This window comes from Biomphalaria glabrata, chromosome 4 (assembly GCF_947242115.1).
Source record: "Biomphalaria glabrata chromosome 4, xgBioGlab47.1, whole genome shotgun sequence".
Lineage (NCBI taxonomy): Eukaryota > Metazoa > Mollusca > Gastropoda > Planorbidae > Biomphalaria > Biomphalaria glabrata.
Window position 1 is genome coordinate 33,124,894 of NC_074714.1, and position 18,965 is coordinate 33,143,858.

At 38.5% G+C, this 18,965-nt stretch overlaps 1 protein-coding gene across 4 annotated transcripts in view; it reads right to left on the reverse strand.

Moving 5' to 3' along the window:
* Window positions 1-1,447: 1,447 nt before the first annotated feature.
* LOC106061847 (proton myo-inositol cotransporter-like) overlaps window positions 1,448-18,965 on the reverse strand; it is an 87,706-nt gene continuing 70,188 nt past the window's right edge. For all 4 annotated transcript variants that reach the window (XM_056027408.1, XM_056027411.1, XM_056027410.1 and 1 more), the window contains 10 exons: window positions 16,930-17,075; window positions 15,413-15,524; window positions 12,134-12,293; window positions 11,396-11,598; window positions 11,119-11,224; window positions 9,854-10,014; window positions 7,320-7,467; window positions 6,676-6,920; window positions 5,463-5,615; window positions 1,448-4,915 (listed from right to left, as the gene is read on the reverse strand). In XM_056027408.1, coding sequence (XP_055883383.1) covers window positions 4,722-4,915; window positions 5,463-5,615; window positions 6,676-6,920; window positions 7,320-7,467; window positions 9,854-10,014; window positions 11,119-11,224; window positions 11,396-11,598; window positions 12,134-12,293; window positions 15,413-15,524; window positions 16,930-17,075 — 1,628 coding nt within the window. In that variant the 3' untranslated portion in view covers window positions 1,448-4,721. The remainder of the gene's footprint in view (window positions 4,916-5,462; window positions 5,616-6,675; window positions 6,921-7,319; window positions 7,468-9,853; window positions 10,015-11,118; window positions 11,225-11,395; window positions 11,599-12,133; window positions 12,294-15,412; window positions 15,525-16,929; window positions 17,076-18,965) is intronic.

Below are 18,965 nucleotides of genomic sequence, written 5' to 3' on the forward strand. Positions count from 1 at the left end.
CGCATTCCTTGAGACCGCCATTCACAAGATTATATTAGTAACTATTTTAAAACTACAACGCGAAGAATAAAGCAAAAATAAACGAACTTATCCATCTCTGGGGAAGTAAACAGAACGACTGCTAACCATCAAAAACAAACAGAGCAATGACCTCAACGTAGTGCGTCCTTAGGAACTAGCGCACAAACCATTATGGTGCCTAAAAGAAAGCATCAAGCAAGAAACAGCTCAAGATGCGCACGACAATGACTTCATTCTCCATGTTGAACATGACTTTTACTTAGATGTACAAGTAGTAGAGAGCATCAACCTTGAGTACTGGGTCACCTTGATCTCTGGTTCTTTTCCTGATTATCTCTTTCTTGATTATCTCTTTCTTGATTATCTCTTTGTTATGCCAGTTTTGAAACGCTTTGTTCCCTCTGACATTTTTTGTTTTAAATTTCTATAAACAGTTCCTTGATGGATGAATTATTTTTTAATTAATTCGTAGGTTCGAACTGGCAACTTTAAATTTTGTTAGTTTCTTACATTTGTTCTACTTTTGAACTGTATTTTGAACAATATTATATCAAATTATTCTTTCTTACTGTCCATCTGTCTGTCTGTCTGGTAAAAGGTTTGATCCCATTCTGGGATCAAGTTGAATCTTTGCACAATTATTCATTGAACCTGACAAGACATGAATCAATAAAAAAATAATAAAAATTAGCTAATTAATTTATTATTTTTTTATATCGAAATAAGGAGAATAAATGCTACTTAACGAGAGATATGAATGTATTTATGGATTTAATCTCCTTATAACGTTGTGACACTTTTTTGTCTCCCATTTCTCATTCTCGAATAGAGCTGAAATTTGGAATATTTATTCCTAGTCCATGACAATAAACAAATCAATCAAAAATGTATCAATTAGTCAATCAATTGGAATTAATTAATTAATTTTGTTTTATGTAGCAGAAAGAGAACAGACACATGACATTTTCAGGTAAATGACACTAATTAGCGGTTCTTTCAGAGCTTTTCCCCCTTTTGCTTATTTGTTGTTGCACTTCAGCCTTCAGTTTGTTTCTAAGCTCCTAAACGTTCAATGTCTGTCTCTGATGACGTAAAACACCAACTTTTGGATGACTGCTTGTTCTGTCTTTTGAGATCACCTGTTATAGTATTTAGAAAAACACACACTTCATTGCCATCTTTGCCAAATAGGCGGTCTGTACGTGTAACCAGGGGATTGTTCTCATAATGTTTAATAGCATCGCATTATGTCTATAAACACCACTCTGTGTTGGCTACTTAAAAAGCAAATGGTAAAGGACTCACCGGGTCTGTAGGGTGATAAGTAATCCGACACCTGGCGAGGTGCTCAAACTGAGGTCACCCATAGAGATTTAGTCCTTTCCACTACTTCAATAATTAATAACACACAATGACCAATAGGAAGTTTCCTTTTAAAAAATTTTTTTTATTGTAAATGACAAAATATTTCAATAGATAAAATACGATGAAAACTTTACATTTATAGCTCTAGGTCGTTAGGGTTAGGTGTCAATATCTCTCACTTTGTCACATTTTTTCTCTCTATCTTTTAACATCTACCACTCACTCACTCACTCACACTCACACACACACGCCAGTATTATTGCATTCGTTCCAGCTTCCTCCTCCAAGATAAAACTAAAACAATTCCCTGTGAGGGACACACAGAGAGTGTCTTCACGTCAGTCAAACTGAAGACGAAATGAAACATTCAGTTTTCTAATACGTTTCAGTCGCCCATTATTACCGCTCCTAACATTTAGCAACTTAGGGCCACCGCCAGGCTTCTTTCAATGCTAGAAATAGTCTTTTGAAAAGTAACAAAACTTAAAAAGTGGCTACAAGTAAAAATTCATTTCATTTTAAGTAGACATTAGCCATGTCTGAAATTTTAAGAAATAATGAATAGTTGTAATGTGCCATGTAACTTTTCAAACGATGAAGTTAAGTATACCCGTCCTTTCCTATTTCCCCCCCTCCCCGATATAGTAATTCCTATAAATTATTTTGATCATTTAAAATCATGGACCCACAGATCCTCCTAACGTGCGGCCTTTCTTTAGAGTTGAATAGAGATTATATTAAGAGTTAGATTCTAAGCTCAATGTACTCACGCCTTCCTATAACGTATGCCTTCTCCTAGAGTCATGTCACCATTAAGGATGCACATCCTAGCACTAGGTGTATACATCTAGAGTCATGTCACCATTAAGGATGCACATCCTAGCACTAGGTGTATACATCTAGGAATACATCACCTAAGTTTATATCAAACTCAAAGTATAGAATGAAACAAACAGGGCAGAAGAAATTACATCACTCATTAGATTACAAAATGAAACAAGGAAACATAACCAATAATAAACTAAATGAATTCATTTTTCACGGTTATCTGTCTTACTTTAAGTAGTTGACAAATAAATCTTATAATAAAACTTATAAATTCGTTTTGCTCGGCAAATATAAACGTATAGACAAAAAAAAAAGGTAGATAAATATTTATAGACAACACTAATAAACATTCAAAATTCGTTTTAACCTATCAATGGTTGGAACATCACATCACTGAGAGTCTGGTGTTTTAACCAAATCATTCTCCAGTTGAAGGTACCTGCTTTAAATTTATTTTCCAACAATTATCTTCGCTTTTCTTCTGACCCCCCCCCCTCTCTCCTCCTCCGGAATGTTTGCCAATCCATGGCTGACCTTTTTTTTGATCAAATCAACTGCTTCCTAATGAACCAGTAGCAGACACTTGAGTCAAATTTCCTGACTAGGATTCAAGGCATCAAATTCAAAGACCGCAGCACAAACCAAGAGATTAGAGACAGGGTTACTGCAGCGATTGGACCCCATGATGACCTGCTAACTATCGTAAAAACAACGCAAGCTAAAAATCTATGGCCATATTACAAGATCTTCAGGGCTCGCTATGATCTTCCTTCAGGGAACAGTACCAGGAAAAAGAAGAAGGGACAGACAGAGAATGCGATGGGAGGACAACATAAAAGAATGAACGGGCATGCCATTGAATGAGGTTCTAACTAAGGCAAGGGACAGGGAGGAACGGAGAAGGACGGTCGACGAATCTTGCGTGGTGCCCCAACGGTCCAGCAGACTAAGGGATAGGCAAACAAAAAAGGTGAAAGTAAAAGGTCAAGGTTGTGCTTTGTTAAACGTAGACTTCCGTTGTTTAAAACAACTGCCAGGAATCAGAAACGATGCAGAGTTCTAGGGAGAAAAGAAATGTCCCCCAGTATTTAGGGTTCGCAGACCAGGTGCTCTACTTTGTAGGCTGCCAGGTTCGCAGACCAGGTGCTCTACTTTGTAGGCTGCCAGGTTCGCAGACCAGGTGCTCTACTTTGTAGGCTGCCAGGTTCGCAGACCAGGTGCTCTACTTTGTAGGCTGCCAGGTTCGCAGACCAGGTGCTCTACTTTGTAGGCTGCCAGGTTCGCAGACCAGGTGCTCTACTTTGTAGGCTGCCAGGTTCGCAGACCAGGTGCTCTACTTTGTGGGCTGCCAGGTTAGCAGACTAGGTGCTCTACTTTGTAGGCTGCCAGGTTCGCAGACCAGGTGCTCTACTTTTGTAGGCTGCAGGTTCTGTTTACTTTGTTATGAGCAGTCATTCAAACGTAATCCATGCATTCTAAACTGTCGTTAGTATGTCCTAGAGTCACTAGTGACATTGATGATCACAATTCAAGTCAATGAAATGAATAATTATCACATATCTTATGCAAATACTTAAAATGAAATAAGATGATTAGTTATGAATACCTCAGACATCCCAAAGGTATATATTGTCAGATATTATTGTACATAATTCATAAATTATCATGTCTTATGATTTCAACATGGAAATAACAGTAACATAATCATACAAAAACATATGCACCCAGTAGCTCAATGTAGTTGTCACATGACATTTAGTTTTTATATCACATGTCATGTAACTTATATATCATATGTCATGTAGCTTACATGTCATGTAGCTCAGAAATCATTGATCATTAAATAGATAGGCGTTATATTTACAAGCAAACTTAAATGTCCCTCATAGTCAACTCAACAAGCAGGAGATATGATTGGAATAGTTTCCTTCCAACTCTACATCTACGGAATGATTGAGACAAATCAGTGTCTCTTCAATCACATAACATTACATCTAAATATTTGCTTAAATCTACTGCTACTAATAGAGCTGCAATGTTTCGAAATTCATTTGCAGTAAATAAAATTCATCATTAGTTGATTACTTTAGCTCAGTGTCTACCTTAACTCAGCTCTTAGAACACACAAAAGATTGTATTTATATGGGGTTTAAAGATGAACTTGATTTGACTTCATTTGACAGTGTATTTTTTTTTACACAGTTGGTATGTTTGCATCAAATCAATCACATCGAAGTCTAGTCTAAATATAAAAATATGTAATAAAATTGCAGTTTTATGTGTTTGTAAGGTGTTCAAAATTTAAGTTTATCTCAATCCAGGAGTTGTGTGTTTGTATTTGTGTGTTTAAGAGCAGGTAACATTATTTATTTTGTGTTTATTTTTGTGTAAAACTCATTGAAAGACAAAATTATAAGTGGGCCATCTCATCGAGAGACAGCCTGTTTGTTCCATAAGGTCAACTTTGACATAAATTAAAGACCGTATCAATTAGCTGTAGCTCAGTTTTAAAGTCTGGTGTCTGTCTTATGAGGTGCTGGGTCGGTTATATCTTTTTCGTAGCCCAAGTTGTCTTTTCCTTTTTTACCTCCCTTGAACAACTGTTCCACTTCTTCCAGAGATTTGTTCTTGGTCTCAGGGACAAAGATGATGGTGAAGAGCATGCCTAGGAAACAAATGCCAGCAAAAAGCCAAAAAGCACCTGCAAATAGAAAAGATGCGAATGAATACAATTGCCATTGAATTATTTTAAAAAAAAGTCCTTATGTCTGTCACATTTAAAAAATGCTGCCACCATGAAATAAGCCATTTCGTTATTCAAATTTCCTTCCAATGTAAAACGTAATCATTATTTTGGTGGTCTAGTCTCCTGACGTGTAAGAAAAAAAGTTCCTCTTTCAAACCTTGCCATCTATAGGGCAGATGGTGTTAAGGTCAACTGTTCTTTGACCAACAGTTAACGAGCAGTGTGTCATGTGACCAGCACAACAATCAACCGCCTTTACTTTCCCCTACTAAAATCAGGTACCCATTAGAGTTGGGCGGACTTAGGGCGCCCTAGAAATTCTGAAATTCAAAATCATAGTTTTCACCAAGATTCAAACCCAGGACCACAGGTTTGAAAGCCAAGCGCTTAACATTCACCTTTGACGTGTAAATATGTCTACACAATTATATTTTAGTTTACTTGATTCTAGCAAACAAACATGTTGCTTTATTTCCTCTAAAGAATGTCTCCACAAACTTACCATATTTTGTAATTGTTTCGGTCAGAGTTAAAAAGAAGAGTGACACAATGAGATTACAGATCCAGTTACATCCGGTGGCTATCGAGTTACACGTACTTCTGGCCCAGTTAGGGTAAATCTCAGAGTTGATAGTCCACGGCATAGGACCCAGGCCTGGAGAAAAGCAGATTCAAACAAAATGAATAGCACATTTTAAGACTACATGAAGTACACTACAGTTGACATTATATATTCAATTTCAAGTTTTGGATCTAGAGGTAGAGTCTAATAATTTTTTTTGTATTGCGTTTTGAAAATGTAGAACTACATCCCAAGAACTTAAGAAGTTGGTTTACAATTGCATGGCGTAGTTGTCCTGAATGATCCAAAAGGTCTGTACTTGGAGAGAAAGTGTAATTTTTACCAGGGAAGTACAGGAAAGCACATTTGCAATAAATAAAATTCCATATTAGTTGACAACTTAATTCAATTCTTAGAATACACATAAAATTTGTGTTTTTTTAGGGTTTAAAGATATACTGAATTTGGCTTCCTTTGGCAAAGTATATTTACTATCAATGTTTACTAGCTAAAGTACTGGAAAGTACAATTGCTACTAGGGAAGTACTTGTTTTTATTTGAGAAAACAGTCCTTGTAATCCCAACAAATTTCCATAAGGATCAACAAACAGTCTTAGACAAAAGTACAATATTGACTAGCAAAGTTCTTAAACGTCCAATGTCTACTGAAGGAATACTAGCAGATAAAATGTCTACTGAAGAAGTACTAGCAGATAAAATGTCTACTGAAGGAGTACTAGCAGATAAAATGTCTACTGAAGGAGTACTAGCAGATAAAATGTCTACTGAAGGAGTACTAGCAGATAAAATGTCTACTGAAGAAGTACTAGCAGATAAAATCTCTACTGAAGAAGTACTAGCAGATAAAATGTCTACTGAAGGAGTACTAGCAGATAAAATGTCTAACTTAGTCAAGTTCTTGAAAATGCCGTGCTTCTAGAGTACTTAAAAGTGCCGTGTTTCTAGAGTACTTAAAAGTGCCGTGTTTCTAGAGTACTTAAAAGTGTCGTGTTTCTAGAGTACTTAAAAGTGCCGTGTTTCTAGAGTACTTAAAAGGGCATTGTCTATTAAAGAAGTATATGGAAGAGACACGTTGGCATATAAATTCTTAGAGAATAACTTTTTCATACATTAAATGATCACATGTGCGTACCTGGGGCAAATGCCAACACGAACAACGCCAGACCAATCACCGCCATGGGCGTGAAGTCTGTAGGGCAGTACCCGTGTGACCAGGTGGTGCTAGAGTTTCGTAGAGTGTCATTGTTTATACACCTTCCATATTCGGCGCCTTCATCGGCCTTGTCCTTGTTTGCTAACACGCAGCTTCCATTGGAACCATGACTGTCCACGAAACAGAAACCACACTCTGTTTTCTCAATGCACTGTTCACAATTACTGGAAAGAGAACAAGTCTCAGATTAGATAACCAGCTGGTATCTTGGTGAAACTGTGACAACAAAACAGACAAAAAAAAGGAGTTTGTGGTGACAGGAAGTTTCCACACCAACATACATGGATAGTTTAGAATGAGACATTTATTTATAAACTGTTGCCAACTGCAAGGACTCATCTTCGCCTTGAACAAAATAAATGGAATGAAATACTGGTATAGAAAGCTCTGTGTAGATAAATTGACTGATTAAAGGTCCAGTTTGAGTTCTGTTAGATGGTCACGGTTTGGTAGGACTTAGGTTAACAAAAGTAGCTCTAACAGTTAAGTTTCAACCTACCGTCAAGAGGTGTAGAGACAAACTTGAGAGAGGACAACTCAGTGATAACACAATATAAACTTACCTGAAGTGGTTGGAGCTGTAGTTGCTACATTGATCCTGAGCTAATGTTGAGTTGGGATAAAACTCTTTCATACTCAAGTCCAAGTCTGGAGAGAAGTTGGCGGACAGTTGAAACCCCACAGCCAGAACTACAAGGGCGGTCACCACACCTGTGGAAACATTGACCAAATATTAATGTACGTTTTACAAAAGACTGGGTAACAAACGCGTGTAGACACAAACAACTTAAGGTTGAAATTGAGACATAAAGGGTAGACACAAACAACTTAAGCTTGAAATTGAGACATAAAGGGTAGACACAAACAACAGTTTGCGGTGGGTTAATAAGGAGAGACACATCGAATTGGGACTTGGAAGAAATTGAGATCTTGATCAGATCCTGTGGGTACAATGGATTTTTTTCTCGAGGCCAACTGTATCATAGCCTTTGAGAAAGCAAATATTTTGTAAGGGAAAACTAAATCATGTTTTGTTATGAAGGAATTAAAATTTCTTGTGCAATGGTGCAACTAATGCTATTCATAACATACTGTTGTAAACTTGTTCCCCCCCCCCCCCCCTCCGACTGACCATTTTTTCCTCGAGAGAACTTTTTGAGTTTTGTTTATGCTTTGAGGAAAAGCTGACCTGAGCGAGTGTGTTGATGTGTGGAGTTATGAGCGACTGTGTTGATGTGCGGAGTTATGAGCAAGTGTGTTGATGTGCGGAGTTATGAGCGAGTGTGTTGATGTGCGGAGTTATGAGCGAGTGTGTTGATGTGCGGAGTTATGAGCGAGTGTGTTGATGTGCGGAGTTATGAGCGAGTGTGTTGATGTGTGGAGTTATGAGCGACTGTGTTGATGTGCGGAGTTATGAGCGAGTGTGTTGATGTGCGGAGTTATGAGCGAGTGTGTTGATGTGCGGAGTTATGAGCGACTGTGTTGATGTGTGGAGTTATGAGCGAGTGTGTTGATGTGCGGAGTTATGAGCGAGTGTGTTGATGTGCGGAGTTATGAGTGAGTGTGTTGATGTGCGGAGTTATGAGTGAGTGTGTTGATGTGCGGAGTTATGAGCGAGTGTGTTGATGTGCGGAGTTATGAGCGACTGTGTTGATGTGCGGAGTTATGAGCGACTGTGTTGATGTGCGGAGTTATGAGCGAGTGTGTTGATGTGCGGAGTTATGAGCGAGTGTGTTGATGTGCGGAGTTATGAGCGAGTGTGTTGATGTGCGGAGTTATGAGCGAGTGTGTTGATGTGCGGAGTTATGAGCGAGTGTGTTGATGTGCGGAGTTATGAGCGAGTGTGTTGATGTGCGGAGTTATGAGCGAGTGTGTTGATGTGCGGAGTTATGAGCGAGTGTGTTGATGTGCGGAGTTATGAGCGAGTGTGTTGATGTGCGGAGTTATGAGCGAGTGTGTTGATGTGCGGAGTTATGAGCGAGTGTGTTGATGTGCGGAGTTATGAGCGAGTGTGTTGATGTGCGGAGTTATGATCGCTGATTTGTCGACGGAGGATTATTTTGTCTTGCATCAGTTTCTATGACTCCAGGGATCTGTACATTGGATCAGGAGAACTGTGAAATGATTTCTGTTACTTGGAGTATTGACTGTTCATAGTGGATTGCGCTTCTGTCTCTTTGTGTTCAATATTCTCATCAATACCGCTATATTTGTTTCATAATGCTGTTCATATGCTGCGTTTTTTGGGTTAAAAAGCCACACTTTATTTATAAAACAAATATGTTGGCTTATTATCATGTTCCAAACAAAAAAAAGTAAAGATCCGTTCACTTTTTTTGTTACATTTTACATTAAAGTGTTAAATGTCGTGGTACCAATCCATTAGAACAAAGAGAGCCCTAACGTAGGTAAAGTTACATTTTTCAACCTTATTTTGGGGGGCAGGAGGTGTGGGTTATTTTCTTAATTTTGTTTTGGCGGGCCGGATAGAACCACGTCGCGGGCCATGGGCCGTACTTTGGGCATCACTGATGTACATAATTAAACCTTACCAACATCGGACAATACGTTTTACTTTTCAAAACTCTTTATATTTAGACAATGGAGATAACTAGTCTAGAGGGTGCTGTTTTGATTCCTAATGGTTTCTTTTTGTTGATACATTATCTCATTAAAGTTCTGAAAATTAGTTTCTGGTAGTAAATTTCAATAAAGTTATCCTCGATAATAAAGAATTCATTGTCTGTCTCCTTAAATAATATCATCCTTTTTAAAATTATTTGCACTTTCTCACTCATAACTATAACAAGGAAAAAAAGAGAGAGCTTTGAACCTTAGCTTACTAATACAAAACATAATGTAGTTATATACTCAAAAAAAAAATAAAATCTACACCTTTTCTTCTTAGTGTATTAGAGCAAAGAGTCAGGCAGTGAAGGTCCCTTCCCACTAGCTTTACACATGGCTATGAGTAGGAGGTAATCATTTTTGTTGAAGAAACATCTTTCAAGTTATGTCTTACAGGCTAAACGGCAATTACCCAAGTAAAGTAAAGTATATAAGTCTATTATCTTGTCAAAAGACTTCCTGCTCTCACCTGCAAAACTGCCAATTAAAAGTTTTTTCCTACCAAGTCGCTCCACTAGTGCCACACCAGCTATTGTAGCTAAAAAGTTGATACCATTAGGTACAAGAACCAACCAGATGGCTACGTCTGCCGGGAAACCCGCCATTCGTAGAATAGTGGCGCTGTAATAGCTGCAAAATGTGAATAAACATTGAGAGCTAAACATAAGATTAACAAACAAACAAAATCAACAAATATCGACATGGCTTTAAAATAGTAATTTCTACTTCTCCCCCTCTCTCTTTCACACTCTCACAGAGTAATTTCACATCATTAAACAAGATACGCCTCTGAAACGTGCGTCCAAACGTACGCATCAAGTCTGCCTCCACAGGTGCGCATTAAAGCTGCTTTAAAAAGGTAGGCATCATAGCTGCTTTTAGATACGCCTATGAAACTTGTGTCCAAAGGTACCTGTAAGTCTGCCTCCACAGGTACGCATCATAGTTGCTTTAAAAGGTACACCTATAAAAGCTACCTACAAAAAGTACACATCAAAACTGCTTATAACAGTACGCCTCTGGAAGCTACCTCCGCTCGATGTTTCTTAGAATACTCCTGGTAGTGGTGGACACATTAGTTGAAAGACTCCCAAGTTCCTCTTGACTTCTCTTTATGTGCTTTCTTTCAAGAGAACACATTTTGTGCTTTCACTGTGTCTCTCTTCAGTATTTAATCCTTGAGTCATCCGTATTAGAGTTCAAAGTTCACAAGTTTTCTGTGTCGATGTTTTGAGGACACTGCGTTTTTTTTTTTTTTTAGAAAGTTGTTTTTATACAAAATGGTCAAATTTGTTTGTTAGTGGTTGCCTTTGCTATAGGAATGTAATCCTCCATGGACAGCATTACCTACCTGGTTCACGTTGTCTAGAAACTAATACAGAGTACCATATACAAAGGACAATAAGAGAAACAGAGGTGATGATTAGAGAGAGATGATAATGGAAAAGAGAGAAAAGAGGAAACAGAAAGAGAAAGCTGTAAAAAGAAGGGGTGTATGAGAATGACAGACAAAATGGTAGAAAAAAAAGATCAAGATCTGGGAGACAGTAAGAGCTTTGTAATGTCTTAAGAGTTCTCACCAAGACTTTTGGAACTCTAGGTCCACAGAAAATCGCCTTCATTGGGAGGTAAATACTTGACAATTCTGAGGATACTTAGAGAACTGTTGGCGGGGAGGAGAGTGGAGATAGAGAGAGAGAGAGAAAGAGAGAGAGAAAACAGTAAAGAACTTACATAACTGTGTTGATACCACACAACTGTTGAAACACTTGAAGACCACATCCTATCAACATGGCTTTCAAGACATGGGGGGTCTGCAAAACACGCATTAAAACAAAACCTGAAAAAAAATCGAATCAAATTAATTAAAATTGTAAAAAAAAAATCTAGTTTATTTTCACGTAAGAGGAAAGTTAATCAGCATTCACTCAGAACTATGACCTAGGGTCAGCCTTGATTGCTGACCTCTGCTTCAGGTCATTGATCCACTAGCAAAGAAATCTCTATTTACCTGACTGTTTCCTACTCTCCTCAAGAGCTTCCTGGATTTCTTTCACCTCTTCGTTGACGTCATCTTTCCCACGGATCTGACGTAACACTTTCCTGGCTTTCTCGTCCTTTCCTTTGGCCACCAGCCAGCGAGGTGACTCCGGCAGGAAGATGAAGCCTACAAACTGAATGATTCCTGGGACACCAGCAAGACCCAACATATACCTGATGGGATAGAACAATGACAGTGTCAGTGACTTCATTAATGTGATAGAGCAATGACAGTGTCAGTGACTTCAGGGATGTGATAGAGCAATGACAGTGTCAGTGACTTCATTAATGTGATAGAGCAATGACAGTGTCAGTGACTTCAGGGATGTGATAGAGCATTGGCAGTGTCAGTGACTTCAGTGATGTGATAGAGCAATGACAGTGTCAGCGTAGAAAATGTCAGTGATGGGACAGGACTAAAGTGTCGATATCAATACAAAGAGTGAACAAAGAATTGCTTTACAACAATGTTTACAATATTACAAGTCTAGATTTAGACTTAAAGATTATATTTATGATTACATGTATAGTATTATATCAATTCTAACGCAATATAAAGAGAAACTAGTAGACACATTAGTTAGAAAATATAGCAATTAGAAAGTATGTCTTAGGGATATCGTAGAAGACTATTAGATTAATTTGAAGAAACCATTCGCTCATTTTTAGCTCTTGAATGCACAGAACATTGAAAGGTCCAAGGACTTACCTCCAGCCCTCAGGTTTCATACTATTGAACCCACCAGCGACGACACTGGAGATCAAAATGCCTATGGTGATGAACAGCTGGTTCAGTGTAACAAGGCGACCTCTGATACTTGACGGTGCAGCTTCTGCTATATACACAGGCACTGTCATGGAGGCGAAGCCTTAGGGTAACAAAACAAAATAATAATAATAATAATAAAATGTATTACATGACTGATCCCAACGAATTGATACAATTACACGAATATAAGCATTAATCCAAACAATGACACGGTTCAAAGGTATTAAACTAATTGTCAACTGAAGCCAGAGACATTTCATTTCCTTGCAAGACAATGTCACATTTTACGTGTCAGCACGTTACAACTAGAGACTCTTCAATGACCGAAGTTTTTAAACCGACTCTTTAGTCACATAGAGCGACATGTTCTGACTCAAGGAGGTTACCAGTGGACTAATCTTGTAGTGTACGAGTTTTCTATCACAGGTGAAACAATAATAAATTCTACAAAGGCAGAAGATGTATATTACTCTTTCCATGGGCGTAGCCAGGATGTTTTTTCGGGAGGGGGGGGGTTTGGTAGGAATCCCCTTCCCCCGCAAAAAAAATTCTTGTGTTTGTGCGTGTGTGTACATAATTAATCCCTTCATTCTTTCGAAAGACGTTTATTTTACCCTAGAATAGGTTCTTCCTGGAGTTAGTGGAAAAATTGTAGACCCCCCGTCATCTCAGCAAGAGGGTCTGGGGGAGCGCCGCCAAGCACTATTTCCAGTATTAAAAGCCAACAAAATTCATATTCTGAGGTATCTACAGTGCATTATCCTGCTATTAACAAGTTTTATTTTAATGTGCTATTCTTACTGACTTAGATACTCCCGCGTCGTTTGGCGCATTGGGCGGTAAGCTGTTTCCACAAAAATCTGTCGCTGGCAATGTCTGAAGCCTCTTCCCACCTGCTTTGAGGACCTCCATGAAAGTGTAGCGCTGAGTTGTACTCAAACTCAACCTCCCTTGGCTTGGCGACGCTCTTAGAATTTTGAGAGTGTAATTTGCTTTTTTTTTTATTTTGAAGAGGTATATTTTTTAGCTTCAAACCCCGCTGGAGGGAGGTTATAACTCAAAACCCCCTATGACTACGATCGTAGCACTTTGAGTGTGTAATTTGATTTTTTTTTAATATGGAAGAGGTATATTTTAGCTTCAAATCCCGCTGAAGTTTAAACTCATAGCCCCTGTTACGTGCGCATGTTAGTGTAAATGTGAAATGGTGCGAATGCGTGTTGAAAGGAGAAGTGGAACCAAAATGGAGGAATATGAACAAGAAAGTGTTTTCAGTGGTTATAAAGATTAAAGTATTTATAAATTGTGATTTAGTCGTTTTTTATGTTGGTGTATCGCTAAAGGGTCTCAGCATATAGGAAGACGTAACAGCCCCTTTGGCTACGCTCATAGATTTTTTAGTGCACTATTCGCTTTATTTCATATTGAAGGGGTAGTTTTTAGCTTAAAACCCCTCCGAAGTATGTAATAGCTTTTTTGTATTGAAGAGGTGGTTTTTTTTTAGCTATAAACCCCTCTGGAGGGGGTTTAAACGCAAACCCCTCTTGGCTACGCTCATCATCACCATCATCATCATCAAACTCCATTTGAGTGAGGGCTTGAGAGGCTTAAATCCTTTCTTGCAAAAGCCCTGGACAGACACACTGCTGTCTTGCGTAGTGCATACACGTCTCCATACAGGAGATCAGCAAGTCTGGGGCAGTCAAACAGAATATGAGGCACGGTTTCCTCTTCTTCCCCGCAGCGGGGGCACCGTGAATCGAAATTAGGCAATAGCCGACTGAAATATGCGCCAACAGGACAGTGGCCTGTCTTGCACTGTGCTATAACAGCCTGCTCAGGCCTAGACAGCCTCCACCACGGGGAAGTGCAGCCAGGGCGCCTCATGCGCTCTCAGACTCCACGGGCTTTTTGGGACTTGTCCCAGAACTCAAACCACTTTTCCATTTCTTTTTTTTGAATTACGCTCATAGAATCTGGTGACTGATGTATGGATAGTGGTATATTGAAGTGGGGGTTTTATCGTAAATTTCGGAGGGGGTTTTTTAAATCAAAATTTTTCTTATCTATGCTCTTGGACATTGGGATTCTCGTTCGCATTCTTTTTTTTAGTTTTGTTTGATAGAAGAGAGAGATTTGACTGCCCCCTGGTAGGTGGTTTTAAATTCAAAATCCTTTTGGCTGCATTGGGGCAAGGGATGGTTAAGTATCAAAATCTCACCTAAAATAAATAGAATCAAAGCAAAAAATCAATTACTTAACTCCGATCCCCTCCTGCGGGGGGGGGGGGGGATTTCATTTCTCCATTTCCACCTAGATCTTTAGCCTAACAAAATCACAGATATATTAGAATTGCATTATGGTTTTCAAGCACTGTTAAATCCTTCAAACTTCTTAAGATTATTTTTACAAGTTCATGTCTGGTTTCGTGTCATGTATCAGTTTTAGAACCCCTGTAATATTTGGTGACTAGTAGTCACTGAACTAGTCCGTGCTAACTGCACGAGATTTTTCTCCTGGTCGGATACTGACTACGAGGTGGACATTTTTCAGTTGATCTTGGACTCTTAGAAAGAGAGGAGCGTTGTTATCTCCTCGAGTAGAAAGTATAAGTAGAAAGTGATTATTATGTAAGTTCTTCCTTTGGATGTATAATTTGTGATGGCTGAAGTCGCCAATATCTTTTGTGATCTATATTTTATATGTGAATAAAAATCATGTCTGCTAAACTGGAGTCTATTAATGATTCTAAATGTTGTGGTCGGTGAGTCCAGCATGTCAGTGTTCTCACGTACCTGCAAATCTAGTGCGTGTGAGAAAGTATTTAGTTAACAAGTCAGAGAACATTATAGCAGTACCAGAAGAGGTATCTACAACACACGACATTCGCGTTATCACGCCTGCAACAGGCTCTACTTATATCATTTACACCATTAACATTACCAATTATTAAATCTTGGGCTGGTGTATCTAAGATAATAACCAGGCTGTGACACTTCGTCTCACCATATCAACATTTTTGTTTGCTTCTGAACTCACCGATGCCAGCTCCAACTACGATTCTGCCAACTAGCAACATTTGTTTGTTACTGAACTCACCGATGCCAGCTCCAACTACGATTCTGCCAACTAGCAACATTTGTTTGTTACTGAACTCACCGATGCCAGCTCCAACTACGATTCTGCCAACTAGCAACATTTGTTTGTTACTGAACTCACCGATGCCAGCTCCAACTACGATTCTGCCAACTAGCAACATTTCTTTGCTCTGCGCAGCTCCCATCACGACTGCACCAGCCACAAACACAAGGGAAGCAATCATGATAGTGATCTGAAAGGATACAAACACAAGGGAAGCAATCATGATAGTGATCTGAAAGGATACAAACACAAGGGAAGCAATCATGATAGTGATCTGAAAGGATACAAACACAAGGGAAGCAATCATGATAGTGATCTGAAAGGATACAAACACAAGGGAAGCAATCATGATAGTGATCTGAAAGGATACAAACACAAGGGAAGCAATCATGATAGTGATCTGAAAGGATACAAACACAAGGGAAGCAATCATGATAGTGATCTGAAAGGATACAAACACAAGGGAAGCAATCATGATAGTGATCTGAAAGGATACAAACACAAGGGAAGCAATCATGATAGTGATCTGAAAGGATACAAACACAAGGGAAGCAATCATGATAGTGATCTGAAAGGATACAAACACAAGGAAGCAATCATGATAGTGATCTGAAGGGATACAAACACAAGGGAAGCAATCATGATAGTGATCTGAAAGGATACAAACACAAGGGAAGCAATCATGATAGTGATCTGAAGGGATACAAACACAAGGGAAGCAATCATGATAGTGATCTGAAAGGATACAAACACAAGGGAAGCAATCATGATAGTGATCTGAAGGGATACAAACACAAGGGAAGCAATCATGATAGTGATCTGAAGGGATACAAACACAAGGGAAGCAATCATGATAGTGATCTGAAAGGATACAAACACAAGGGAAGCAATCATGATAGTGATCTGAAGGGATACAAACACAAGGGAAGCAATCATGATAGTGATCTGAATCTGAAGGGATACAAACACAAGGGAAGCAATCATGATAGTGATCTGAAGGGATACAAACACAAGGGAAGCAATCATGATAGTGATCTGAAAGGATACAAACACAAGGGAAGCAATCATGATAGTGATCTGAAGGGATATAATAAGAATACAACTCTAATAATAATATTAATAAGGTCTTGTTTCAGTTTAAAAATTAAGGATGTGATAACATAAGCATAAACTCAGATGAACAAATAAAATTAAAAGATTTATAAAATGTCCAGTCACCATTCTACAGCTTAATGCATTGGTTAATTCTCTATACAAATATTATATTGAAGAACTGCATGTGGTTATATTCTCTCATTGGACCTTACGAAGACCGGGGCGTAGCTAGAAATTTTCCATCGTTTGGGAGCCCTAGGGCTGGACATCTTTGTGGGCCCCTGCATTTTGCATACTACTTAATTTTTAATGTAAAAAACACTCATTTGGGGGCCCGGGGGCAATTTCAAATTCTCCCCTCCTCCCCCCACCCTAGCTACGCCACTATATGAAGAAGTATTTTATTTCGCTCAAGAACCTGTTTCTAGACACCAGTCATATAAAGAAATAATGATTGTAACGGAAGCTAACTATATAGTCAGATTAATACCAAAGTTTACCTTTCTGCCCAAGTAATCACAGGTGAAGCCAGCAAATAAGGCAAAGATGGCGGCGGCGCCCACAGTTCCACTGACGATCAGCTCCTTCCAGATTGTATTTAAGTTGTAGTAGTCCCCAATCATCAGCATGGCGCCAGACACAATACCTAAAGGGTTGGGGGTTAAGATGGTTGACAATGAGTGATTTGTTGAGGTGAGGGAGATAGCAGAAAACAACTAACATCATAATGCACTGATGCCTCAACCTTTGTTGAACTGACTATCTCAGAACATTTTTACTTGCGTGTCAAGGGCGGCATCATCGCTACAAAATGACGCGGCCTCATTATTCTTGCTAGCAAGAGTTTTAAGAGCTGGACAGCACCGAGCCACGGGCCCAATGTCAGTGGTTGGGACATCACTAACAGAATGAAAGTAGACATCTTGATTGTGTGCTCTCCCCATGCTGAACTTGCACACTTCCAAATGGAATTTATTTACAAAGCTTATAGCAACTCACTCGGTCTGTCTGTCTGTCTGTCTGGTAAAAAGTTTTGTACACGTTATTTCTCCGACATCCAATCTGGGATCAAGCTGAAAATGTGCACATTAATTTCTTTTACCAGACAACACAAGAAAAAAAAGTTAATTAGCTATTGGTAATAAATTATTTTGGTATCTCGAGCAAGGGAGAGAAATGGTACTTGATTGAAGTGGTGGTAGTTACCATTTAGAAAATGTTTCGAAATCCTAGATAGGAAATAATTCACGTCAATTGATTTTAGTCATCTGATGTACATTTCAAGAGATGGATTTTGTTTTTCTTGTTTCTGCTTTTGTCTTTAGTTTTTTTTGTTCGTCTCTTCTCTCACTGGCCAATCCCAGCATTCAAACAGGTCTGTTGACCTCTTCAGATTATTTTTTTTTTTGAGTTGTGAGGTCACAGAAGGAAACATTCCCATTCTTCTGCTTCAAAAATTAGGTCAAGATAAGACTAAAGGTAAAAAGTAAATTAGATCAAGATAAGACTAAAGGTAAAAAGTAAATTAGGTCAAGATAAGACTAAAGGTAAAAAGTAAATACACCGTCATTAAGGTTATAGGAAGAGAAACAAGAATCCCCTCACAAAATACATTTCTGGTTACATTTGACATTATTGGATTAATATTGCATCAAACTAATGCAAATAGTTTCCGGAGTTAAAATTCATTCTAGCTCATTCTCTCTCTCTCTCTCTCTCTCTCTCTCTTACGCCAATACATATGGATACAAACACGAGTAATGCGAACATTTCTAGATTTAATTGAAAAAGGTTTTTTGAACGTTTTTCTAAACTATTTACTACGCAATAGAAAGGGAGAGAATACGTAGAAAGGGGAGAGAAAACAGTATATACTTTGTCATGAAAAGTTTGTTATCTCTCAAGAAAAATAAAGACTTCAACTTTCATTTAAATTTCATTACATTTTGTCTTTCTTGGATACTGCAAATCTTTAAGTTCTATGAAGTTATTGGAAAACTGTTACCATAGAAACCTGAGAAAGCAGCGCAGTAATTGACAGAATGATCCAATGTGATTAGAATGTGGAAATATTAAATTCTAAACCAAGTAATCAGACTAGCTTCAGACCATGTCTCACTAAACTCGTTTTTGATCTTTCAAAGCCTACTGTTGGCATATGTATGCAGACTTACGTAATGGATTGATGTTTAGCAAAATAATAATGTATTCACTGTTGATGGTCCATTTTGTTGATGAGTATATATATGTTACTGGTGCATGCGAGTCCATATGACACAACAACAGAATGAATCAAGAATATACTTAATAACGCAGGCTGATAACTTCAACAATTTAATAAACAATAAAAAGGGCACAGTCCTCTGTCGTCGCTAGCCTAGCGTCGTCCTCTTAGGCGTCTTGTCCGTTATTCTTTTTGTTCATCAACCTACTCTGTTCTTACTCGTCACATTACTTAGGAAAAACCCGATTCACATCAACTTCTACGCATCTTGTGTCATTACATATTTCCTCCCCCCTTTATCAAAAAAAAATT